Source organism: Orbicella faveolata, unplaced genomic scaffold, assembly GCF_042242905.1.
Source record: "Orbicella faveolata isolate gen_17 unplaced genomic scaffold, um_ofav_v1 contig_1, whole genome shotgun sequence".
Classification (NCBI taxonomy): domain Eukaryota; kingdom Metazoa; phylum Cnidaria; class Anthozoa; order Scleractinia; family Merulinidae; genus Orbicella; species Orbicella faveolata.
In genome coordinates this window covers 13274439-13286919 of record NW_028301536.1, presented here as the reverse complement: position 1 = coordinate 13286919, position 12481 = coordinate 13274439, and the positions used below count along the sequence as shown (strand labels likewise).

General features: G+C 38.4%; 1 protein-coding gene across 3 annotated transcripts in view; it reads right to left on the bottom strand.

The window, feature by feature from the left end:
* Positions 1-1862: 1862 nt before the first annotated feature.
* LOC110061282 (homeobox protein MSX-2-like) overlaps positions 1863-12481 on the bottom strand; it is a 58979-nt gene continuing 48360 nt past the window's right edge. For 2 of the 3 annotated variants that reach the window (XM_020768125.2, XM_089290360.1), the window contains 2 exons: positions 3549-12282; positions 1863-3316 (listed from right to left, as the gene is read on the bottom strand). In XM_020768125.2, coding sequence (XP_020623784.2) covers positions 2847-3316; positions 3549-3843 — 765 coding nt within the window. In that variant the 5' untranslated portion in view covers positions 3844-12282 and the 3' untranslated portion in view covers positions 1863-2846. Of the gene's footprint in view, positions 3317-3548; positions 12283-12481 lie in introns of those variants that run through there. The other variant, XM_020768128.2, reaches the window with a different exon arrangement.

The following is a 12481-nucleotide window of genomic DNA, read 5'->3' as shown; positions in this document are numbered from 1 at the left end:
GTTGCCTTATCAGAGAAGAGTTAAGGGGCCCAAAATAAAATTGGCTCGTTCAAATGGGTGAGATTCAAGAGGCCAAACCTGACAGATTGATTGTGACTCGTTTAACAGCGGGAGGTATTTTATAAAACCGTTGGCTTTCAAGCCATGTTTGGCATAAACAATTGGCGACGTCTCATACTAGTTTTATTGTGTAGAAAACAAATTGCACAAACAGGGCAGTGTGTATTTGTTTTAATGATGGCGTTGTAGTGCTAGTTGCTATTTAACACGACCTTAGTTCTCAACACATTGTCGTTCCTACTCCTTTTGTATAAGGCAATTCATCGTGTCTATTGTAGACTTTTTGAGACCGCCTTCGCATTTTGTAGTCATTCCAAAGTCCCTTTTAAGTGCTTCTGAAACGAATCACAAAAAGCACCGACAGAAGCGGTTTTTAATTAGTTTGCCTTTTGTAAAATTGCTTATTAATGAATCACTTTACAAACAGAGACGCCAGGCGTTCTCGAGAGACCCGCTGAGTACTAATTGGTATGTAATTTGTCCGAGATAAGTAGCATTTTCATATTCATTTGCTAAGTAAACACAAGATAATTTCTTCTCTAGTGCGCTGTGTCCGTAATGCTAGTTGAATTGCAAGGTCTCATCAGCTTAAGTAAATCAATGAAACAATAAAACCGGTATCTGTTGTAGAATACAAACACATTTTCCCCAAATTCACGAACTCAGAAAACATTTTAATTTTTCATTACTAGGATAGAAACTTGCCACGAGCGAATTCCAGCTGACCGAAATGTAAATAAAACTCCTTCTTTGAATCCTTCAAGTGCTATTTGTCAAAAAAGGAAAAAAAGAAAAGAAAAACGTTGAAACAGTTTGTTCTCTCCTCCTCGGCGCAGGCTTTTTTTAGTCCAAATGTTCTCCAGGTATAAACACTTTATTCGAGGCAATCTGCTTAACCGTGGATTGAGATCTCATCCAGAATTAAAGGGTTGTCTCTTCAAAGCTTCATCTCACACTGTGATGTAGAGCTCTTCAACACACAACTTGGTCAAGAAAAAGACAAAAAGATATTCTGTTGATAACTGAACGAAGTCAGACTTCAATAAAAAGACACGTAATTAAGATTAAAAGAGGGAAATCAAGTTTTCTTGTCTTTCATCCAAGGGTATTAGAAACGAGATTAACGCTCTACAAATAACATTTCAAAGTGCCAAAATAGCCCAATCATATAATGATACTGATAATAACAAAGGAAAGCCCTAACTTCTAAGAGAATTTCAAATGCGCTCGACACATAACCTAATTCTTTCCTCCAAGACACGATAACGTTCTCGATATGTTTACCTCGAGTAAGGAAAAGTTTCATTGGCAATATTGTTCTATTGTTTTCGTTTGAATAACAGTTAAATGCATGGGGTAAAAAATGGCTTAAGTACTGCTGGGGAGTGTAAAGCAAAACACGGCTTATAATCGACGCCGAACCTCAAGACCCTAATTTATCAAATGCAAGACATATTTGTGCCAGATGCGAGAGGTAAGGGCATGTCTTGGCTGTTGTTTGTACAACAGCTTTTTCAAACAGCAAATGATAAAAGTCTGGTTTCCTTATCACAAAACAACATTGCATTCCCATATCTATTATTTCCTAATGACGACCATATGGGTGAAAGCTGTTTTGGTATGCTCATCTACCATCACCCAACGGCAGGTTGCTATGAGAAAAATACAGCAACAACTGCTTGTCCCCTTTTTGTGAAGTAATTCACAGAGATAGGTGGGACCAATGGAAGAAGCACTGAGGTACCAGAAGAACTGGCTCTGAGTATCTGACTTTACGCTCTCGAAAAACACAGAAGACGACCTTACCTGCAAAGGATAACTTTACTTCTGTTTTTATATTACAATAGACTGTTTGTTCTTGCTATTTACATAGACCATGTGGACACTTCAGGAATGAATCCCTTTTACTTGGACTAAGAACTAGTGTCACTTGTGCAATAATCGCTGGTGGCTTGATAAATAACACCATTGAGCTTTTAAGTGCTACTATTGAATTGCAAAAAAACAAGGCCACCAGTTTCGTACCAGAACTTTCCTACGCGGAAAAAAAGCGTGGCAACACCTAAAGTCGGATCAGACGATGAAATTAGTGCTGCACTACCAGTGAACAATACGATGATTAGCTTTCTTTTCACAAGTTCTAGCAGGTACAAGCCGTTGACAACCAGTTGTTCGGGGGTAAAAAAAAAACTACCAAGATACTGTATGACCCAAAGTTTGCGGTACACTCATATCTGTTCTTCCCACATAATTGTACCAGACGAATTTCAATTTATTAGGCCGCTAAATAATTACTAAGACATTGTTTTGATGGCCAAAGGAACGCTGAGTTGAGCTGCTGCAGCACCGGCTGTACAAAGCATTTGCTGTGCCTAGTATCAATGCAGTTTTTTAGAATTTGTTTCGAAGACACGTGCTTGATGTCTTTATAATTGGTCTCACAACAACTTGAAATCAATTGAATTACCCTTAGCTACAAATGCTTTTTCAATACGTGGCCACCACAGACCCTTCTTGGGTTATTCATATCCGCCCTTGGCAATAATTGCACATAATATTAACAAAATTTGCGAAGTTCATTCTTGTTTAAAAAAATGTTCACCGCTTGATATTATAAGTTTCATTTTAATTTTCTGAACTTTCTTTATAATTCTCTGATCGGCAAACTCTGGTATAAGAAAATCATAATTGTCACTGGGGGATGGGAAATAAAATACAAACAAAAGTATTTATCTAAACAGATCGGAAATTGCAATTACAACTAATACCGCTACTTGCCAACTACGCTAATGGTACATGAAATTATGAAAAGCTTGAGGAGCGCCGTAAGGACTCCCGTGTGAGTAGCTCATAGTCTGTCCATAGGGTGAATTAGGTAAATTAACGTGCGCGTAAGATTGGAAAGCGAAATGTGGGCCGTATGGCGAAGGTTCACAGCACACAGATCCAGCTCCAAGACTCGATGGAAATCTTGGTGGCAAATATGGCTTGCTTGCCAGTTTAAGTTTTTCTAGTTCCGCTTCATGAAGTCTTTTCGCTTTTGCTCTGCGATTCTGAAACCATATCTTTACTTGCGTTTCCGTAAGGTTCAAAGACGCAGAGAATTCCGCTCTTTCGGCGATCGAGAGGTATTGCTTTTGTCGAAATTTCCTTTCCAAAGCAAGTAGTTGCGAAGTCGTAAAAGGCGTTCTTGGTTTCCGATTAGTTTTATGTTTCCTGAGTTGACATTTTGTTGGGCTCAAGCGTGGACGAATACCTGAGAGAGAGGGGAAATGGTGATATGAGTGAGTGCTTGATTGTACAGCAAAGGACTCAGGTTTTACTAAGACACGCAACGCTGTACTATGTCAGTCGGCAAACCGACAGGAAACCGCTCTGCCTCTTACAACATAACGGTGCAACTAAAGCAATTATACAGCGTTAAACACTGTCTCATAACATCAAATGGGAAAAAGTGAAAAAGGAAACGACAGAGATTTTAAACTTACGAGGTGGAGGGTCATATCTAGTAGAATGCATCCAAGGGAAATCTTCTGTCCATTCCACACGCTCATTTGTGTCTTTGCTTTCGCTAGCCAAATCGATAGAAGGTTCCGTACCCTTCACAGCTTCTCCTCCCCTAACATCTTGTTTATCCAACAGCCTTTCAACAGAAAAGTTAATCGGCAACCCTGGTGCGCGGGTTGAGTTTGCCGGGCTGTCGCCATTTTGGTCTGGTTTGGATATAAGCGATTCAACGCTGAAAGATATACCTCTAGCCGTGGCAGGTCTGCTTTGCTCCATTGCGTTTGACAACTCTTTGAGAGTAAATCGCAGTTATGTCTGCTAGCACAGAACGCTTGAGCGTTAGCGAGGAGTCCCTGGAATGCCTACTTGCTCTGCCGTCCTTAGCTTTAGTTCGGAACTGAAGAGAACCTGCTGTGAACAGCCATTTCACCCGTTTGACGTCCGCGTATATTGGACCCTGCCTAATAGGGCATAAGATAATTGTGTCATTATCAAGCAAATTTGTTGTTGATAAATGGCAGCCAACCACAGGACGCGCAGGGTGTCATCTTTAAAAGATTTGATAACTGCTAAATTGTTCCCATTGGCTCGCATTAAAACCAATTTACGGCTTGGTAGTTCCATTGTTTCTGTCGGCGTGGTGGCTTCGATAATTCTACAAACATGTTAGAACTGCCTTCCAGGCATTTACAAAATAATTTCGTCTGACGTGCCCACACTGTCGGTTTGAAGTTGTTATCCAAAAGTACCGCCTTTCTTGCTTCAAAACCAAAACCACTTGTCTGATAATTAGGATTAATATGCAAGGTACTTAAAAGAAAAGTAATGGGCCGGTTACGAGATGGGAATCTTCTTTCATCTGGTGACGAAAGTCACGAAATACAGCGCTGCCGAGACTTCTATTTACGCCAAGGTTGCGTTCCCGTTATAAACAGACATAACTATCAATCACTAGAAATGTGGCAGCTCTCTTCTCTCGCCTTTATTTTGTTTGTCAAAAATTTTAGCTCTAAAGAGACAAGCATTTTTTATTGTTTGCTTTAATCCTTAAAACAAATAGGAGACGTCAGCGGGGGGCTCTCAATCGATAGTATCAGATCTTAAAGGAAAACAAAATTTTATGGAAATCAATTAAAGCTTTTTCAAATACAAATTACTACGTGTCTCTATTATCGGCTTGTTCGGGAAGTAATTTCCATCTGTGTATGTAACCGGTAATTGAGAGGTAATTGAAGCAAGCGATGTGCTTTCGAAGATAATGATATGGTAATATGGCCTTCACCAAGGCATACATACAATTTCTAAGCACAAAGAAAACACCGTTCACTGCAGTGAAGTCTTGAATAGTGCAACATGATTGAATCAATTATAACACCTTTGACAATCTTCTAAACACTGCCAAGGAGGGACCATATTGATTTTTAGCGATAAGACAAGAGGTTTTGTTTGGATTATTCCCTTCCTGCATGCCCCAGAGCTTTGAATGTTTATTATCAGCTCTCGGTCTTAATTTGATATTTCCACAAACTGTTTGGTCAGGCTGATTATTCGATTTCCAGATGCCGAGCTCGGAAAATTCGTGATTAGCAGTGCACTCAAACGTATCCCCGGTATCAAAAAAGAACAGGCTGCGCATTCTTGGCGCTAATGTCTCCATCGATAAACTTTAATTGTAACCATACAGCGTTAGCCAAAGAGATTACTAATTAGAATAACTTTGGATATCTATGAAGTTCTAGTGAAATAGATATTAATCGCCATTTCGATGTAATTAGCGAAAGACGCCAGTAGTCTGAAGACCTAATAAACAACAGCCGTAAGACTCAATTATATTTGACACAGTGGATAATTTTAGAACCTTTGGAGCTGCTCTGAAAAAGTCCATACTCTTGACTACTGCCGTGTTTGCTCCCTTATCTTTTCCTGTAATTAGTGTTCTTTCAGGAAACAGACAACTTTATGGAGAACACTTCAGGCAAGCCAGATACAAATTACACAGCAGAACTATGCTCACTTACGTATTTCGACTTCGACGTTGACAGTTTGGAAGATAACCAAATTTGAGAAGCATGGCTTTATCTTGCGAGTGCTATTCAAGTTGGAGTTATCTTTGTACAGCGCCATGTTTTCCGATACTGAGATTAAGTTTCTCTAAAGCAAACGCGAACAAGATAAGTGGGCCATGCCCTTTATCGCACTCGTTCAAGATCTACTGTCGCTTCTGACACGAACGGCCACATCTGCTATCCACTCATTGAGCTGTATTTTGTTTCGCGTGTTGCCACATTTTAAGCTTGAAGCTTTGACAAATTTACGGTTTGAAAAATTTAAGTGCCGCGCTTTAGCCATTTCACCCACACAGATTTTTAAAAATACCAAGACTTTTTTCATTTAGCTGTCACAAAGGTTACGCTATCTCTATCAGATTAGCGAATTCTGAGTGTTTCGAATCTTTTAAATACCTGTTCAGAAATATAGTAAATTCGAGGTTTCTTTTTCTTATTATAAATTATGCGACGCACATTTGGGGAACCTGAAACTGTCGACAATAAAAGCAAGATTCGCGAGTCGCCAGAACAAGTTGAAGGAAAACAAACACCTGTATAAATGCTAACTGTTTTAAAATCAACCTATTCTTAAATGTTGCCATTATTTTAACTTTGGCAAGTTCATCCTTTAAACCCTTCTTTTCACAGCCTAAAGCCAATAATAATAAAAATAATAATAATACATGAAAACTGAAGTAATGGACGAAACTCAATATGACAGTGGACAGAGTTCTACGAATGGATGTGCTTTTAGGAGATCTCGAAGGAGACATTTGAGGCCAAAGCTGAAAGCTTCAGCCTTCACTTTCAAAAAAAGAGGAAATTATTAACGGCACATCAGTTTTTACTTGATTGCAATTAAAAGAGTGGCGACCATTTCGAGGAAGCTACGCGATTTAGCGACAGGTGCTATGTGGGCAAAAACCTCTTTGCCAAGGTATACAATGTATGTACATAGTTTAGGAATTTGAAAATAACGATCCCAAGTTGACAACGTATAAGGCCATTTTCCAGGCAACAAGGGTTGCAAATCATGGTTACACCTTTTACAACAAAAGGGACGAAAGCTTTTTTTCAGCTAAGAAAGGCAGTATTGTTAGTACTCGGCGGCTAAAATCGCTTAATGCACAGTCCTCCAAAGCTCCATGAAAGATTTTTGATCAATGCAATTGACATTTTCATTGACATTTTCACGCACCGCTGTTGAAAATACTTGTAATTTGAACTCAGAACAGGAGAAGGTGCCCAAAACTAAATAGTGGAAACATTATATTAAGTAAAGAAATCTACTAGATAAAAACAATGCAGCTATAACGCGATTCACAAACGTTTATTGTTAAGATAATAAGATTAATGCGTTTGCAGGCACAGACACCAGAGAGTCAGTTTAAAAGAATTAAGATTGATAGAGCAACTCCACATTTGGTTAATCCTCTCGTCATCCACATTAATTATCGTTCATAAACATTAATGCGATTGACTCTGAAATTGCGTTAAAAAATTCTTTAAGATGGAACAAACAGATAAATTCTTGTGCTTCCTGTTTTAAAATATTAACATGGATAATGAACATAACTTGAAGAATGCATCAATACCATCAAAAGAATACCTAGAAAACGAAATCAACGATTACAAAATCGGAACCCAATTCATGCATTCCTGTAGAGACTTCCACAGTGTAGTGTTTAAAATGCAAGCAAGTTTGGAAATCAACCACAGAAAGCGCCTATTATAGTGAAAACCAAACACTTTTAGTTCCAAGCCTTAAATTGTGCTACAGGTAATTAGCTAAACTGCTTAAGTGTATAATAATTGAATTTATCTAACAATGCCACAGCCAAACACTGATTAATAAAGGAAAAATAAAAAAAGGAAGCTAGTCGTGCCTTTAGATATGCTTTATACACGTAACATGCATTTTGTTCAAATTGTAAAATTTGTCCTTAGCAAGAGTATAGGAAAGAGCAATAATAGTTACTTGTACGGACAGGAAAACTTCACCTTTACGATTAACTATAATTTTGAAGTAGGAAAAGGAAAAAAAGACTCTGTAAGGCACTCAATCACTTAAATACAATTTACGTAATTCATTCACAGATTTATTTTCCACATAGATAAGACACAATAATTTCATTATTTGAGACGTCAGATGTGATGTGGCCAGATTATACTGTTCCTTGGAAGGCCCTCGATAAAATGGTAGATTAAAATTGGCTTAAAAATCGATCGGCAAGATTGTTTGTATTGTTCACAACAGCGACAATGAATAGCAGTGATTTATGGTAAATCATTTCCGAGTGCCCTTTGAATTTTTGGTCTTAAAGGGTTTCGATAGGATTTTGAAAGGAAGTAATGATCTTTCCCAGGGAACAACCTGGAAAGAATCTGTAATCTATAGTCAAGAAACATTACATAGCTATTGCTTATCAAGTCCAAGGTCTTACCCATGTGACCTAAAACCTTACCAGTGCATGCGAGGTACCGGCCATCTGTCCTGTAATATTTAAGCTGTGCTGGTTTTTTTTTTCGATCTATGATGAACACACACACACAAAACAGCGGCTCTCGCTTGACAAATAAAGACGTACATGTTTTAAAAAAATGCCAATAGATTGTTTTCTTCTCAGGTCTTAGGCCATATGCATTTTTACTCTATTGATTATGAATTGACCCGTATTGTCATATTTAATCATAAAATATATATAAAAAGCTTTGGTCACCTAATGTTCCTATCGCCCCAGGGTTCAATTAACACACATTAGTGAATAAACACTGGCTTTGCGGAAAATAATAATTCAATCGAACACAAAAGAAGCAAATCTATTGTTAGTAACTGTCACTTTCCTTCAACCCCGTTAACAAAAGTCTGAATTGGTTGTTTACAAGAGAGAAAATTCTCGGGGTGAGTGGAATTTCTAATCTTTGTTACAACTTCTGATAAGAATACAAAGAGATAAAACACCACACAATTAATAATGATAAGGAAAGAGAGTCGGAAGAATGGTTTTAATTCAGACAAGTTTTGCTATGTTTGGATAATTTCTGGTGAGTTTTGAAAACTTGTTTTCTATTTTGCAGGTTTGTTTTGACATGTTTCTTGCCCAACACGTGGTGAAGGCAGGGAGCAGAGAAACAGGATACAAATGATAGCCATAAGGACCAAACAAAAAAGAACAAAAGGCTTTCTATCCGTTCAGTCTTTGTTTTTACTTGCACAATACTAAAGTTATGAACACTTCACTGAGGAATCAATGAATACAACAAAGGCGATTAATAATCCTTTAGATTTATGACGAAACAATTGAACCGTTACATGAATGACTTCTCACGAATTAGACTGTTAATATAAGTGTGCTCGAACTCGTAAGTACACCTGCCTAAACCAACACGAACCCCATTTTATTTTCTAGGTGAAAAAGGCTGTGACGTACAAGGAATGAAATATACTTTTTACCAAAGACTACTCTTAACTGGGTCTACTAAATACCAGCTTCGCAAATATTTTAGTAAATTTTACTTTGAAATTGAATAAAACGTACGGTGCCAAATTTGGAAACAAACCATGCCACCGGTTTGGCAACCAGAGCCCATTCACTAACACCTTTCATGATTTTTTTAAGATCTCAGAAGATTCAAACACACGGCGAAATCTCAATGGGAATAAGGCAAAATACTGGTTACAATATTTGTTTCTTCTTGAATGTCGTCGAATGCCGTTTGGAATTTACCCTAATTTATTTTCCAGCTGATTCGTTCGTCAGATTATTTCTCAGGATGCAATAGGGTTAATAGAAACACCACCTACTTTTTTCGTGACAATACTGAAAACGTTTGCTTGTTCAAAAAACCTCTTTGTAGAAATGATTAGCCACTTTGGACAGGCTTCTGCATCCCGCTGTGTCTGTTTAAGTGGCCCACTTCTTTTATCGAATACTCCCCACAGGGACAAGAAATACTTCGTCAGATATAATTGTGAAGCTCCGGAAATGGACGAAAGCCGTGGCACAAGTGATTTATCGAAGGAAGGGCGTATTAATCACAAGCCCCTACGGCAATAAACAATCAGGAATTCACGTTTAACACTCAAGATATTTCGCTCGTCCGACTTCTTTTAGTTTATTGTTGAATTTTCGCGTTTGAAGAACGACGAACCCCTCTCGTTTTTGCAATACATATATGTGATATCAAGTCGTTAACAATAAGGAAAATAAAGGGAAAAGTACTTCAGTCAAAGTTACTTGGAGACAAAGAATGAAAAAAAAAAAAAAAAAAAAAAAAAAAAAAAACCTTGGAGACTAATCTTAGCCCTCGGAGTGTTCAGCCGGTACGAAGTTGTAGTTATTTTATATTTCCGAAATGACCGAACCGTCGATGCCCTCAAACGAGCTTCCTCGTGTCAGAAAGGAACACAAACTCCGTTGAAATTTTACGATAACGCGAAGTAACAAAGGTAAAAATAAATGATAACGCCATGAAATGTTGGGTTTCAGCGACCTACATTATCTTAACTCAAATCTCATAGGCACTTGTTGGTGGTGGGTTTCTTTTGTAACATGTTCCTCGCGTGCTCTAATACTAAGTTGTGCTTAGAATATGGACATAACCCGCTTTTTCCGCTTTTACAATTTTATTAGCGCGTTCTTAACGCAGTTTGTTCATCCTTCTGTTTGGTCCTTGAAGGCTTCTCCTTTAGAAATAACATTACAAGTGAGATTTAAAGTTTTTGCCTATCTGCAAGTTTTGCTATGCCGTCACCTTTATTCAATAGGCGAAAACACGGCTTCACATTCATATTCATATATCTTTAAGTCAGCTTACTACAGATTACTCGAATTTTCGTCAGAAAAAAAAACTGAATCTGAAAAACAAAATATTGAAATGCCATTTAATTACAAGCTGCGTCAGAAACAAGTGTAAATAATTCAATTCGAATTTGGACGAAGCGACCTTGACACACAATCAAATCAAGGTTACATTCTGCGTGGTCGAACCTCAGATTTGAGGAACGTTCAACAGAATGTTAGTCATTGGCTGGTTTCAAAGTGTCCAAAATTTAATAAAACGGTAGCCTCGCAGTGCGAGTTCCACGGAATAAGCAACTTACGGGTGTTTTGCCAGTTTAGTAACTTGCATATTTTTTCTCTGTTAGTAGATAATTTTCTAGTTTTTCCGAGGCTTAGTGAGTAAATACGATGCCCTTAATTACGCCAGGGTTTAATATTGGATTAGGATTAGCTTCGTTTAAAGAAGGCCTATGATTTAACAAAGCTGTCCACATCTCACACCAAGATTCCGCGCATCTTCTGGCGCAACACCATTTCAAACAAAGACCTGCTTAAACGGTGTAGAGCAGAATCAATGGCTACTATTCTGATGAGAAGTCGCTGGAGGTGGATCCGCCATGTCATCTGCCCAAGACCGCTCTACACTGGACGCCAGAAGGAAAACGGAGGGACCGCACAAAGTTCACGTGGTGACGCATGGTGGAGAAAGAAATGAAGCAGATGGGAAAGACCTGGAGCAGCATTCAAGTCGTGGCAAAGGACCGGCAGACGTTGCAGAATTACTTTGCTGCCTTACACGCCACCAAGGAGTAATGGGCATGAGTTAGAGTGAGTGAGAAAAGAAGGCCTATGTGCAGAAACGGGAAAATCCTGTCTGAATTCAATAATTGACCGTGAATAAATAATCTATAGCTATATCATATTTTACATGGCTAGCTATATACAAACAGATCACGCAGGATGTGGACGGAAGGTGAAAGCAGGTACCTTACTAATTACATGACATTTTCGTGACACGTTTATTTCGCGACTTTGGGGTGCGCACATTTTGCGACACTTAAATTCCGCGATTTTGCGAAAATTTGGTGTTTTGAATCACTTTAACTTCGCGTTCTTGAGTAACAAGCAATTTACTTCCTTGCCAATGTTCTTGAGTTTAGTAAACTGACTTTATCAAAGGTACAATGACGTCAAAATTAACAAAAACTCAGCGGCGGAACTATATGTCAACAGTAACAAAATGTGAGTCTCTTAATTTTCGCGTCATAGTTATGTTCGCAACACTTACTGTTTGCGTCACTTTAATTTCGTAATTTTCTTTAATCGGGAAATTCGCGAAATTAACGTGTCGCGAAAATTCTATGATATAAGGTAATTCACTTCTTGCTTTAGTCTATTTGCAATCAAAAGAGTAGAACACATCCCAACAGAATGGATCACAATTACAGCATGGAAATGATGGATTAATAGGCTGGTAGTGATCATAAAGAAACAAAAACTCTTCATCATCTAGGAACCATCGACATGAGCTATTGCAAGCGCGCTTCTGACATCTTCGAAAGACCTTTTCTTTCTCGCCTGCAGCTGTAGTCCGAGTCTTCGTAGTCACAATCTTAACGCCAAATACCAGTCCGATTTTCGCGCCCTTTTAACGTAGTCGGCCCAGTCCACGCGAGGCTTGGACTCGCACGTCTGGAAATAGCGCGTAGTTCGTAATGACCGTATCTTAAAGTCCTTATTTATAAGCAATCCTCCCCTACTTACACTTAAGTGATCGTCAAATGTTTATACAAGCACGTAACTTGACGAATACGTAAGAAGTGATCTGAAGTCAAGAACAGCTCATAGATCCAACCTCGTGATCACAGACACAGTGGCAGAACCTGAAAGAAAGAGAGATCCAGCAGAAGTTAACCATTATCGGAAGACTGTAGGGACGGGAAAATGAAATAAAATACAAATTATATTGATTACCATGACAAGACCAGCCTATTCCCAAAAACGTTCCACGAAAATAATATAAATCTTTTGGATAACATTCTGCTATTGTATTTCGTGCAGTACTGGGAAAAGTCCAAAAGA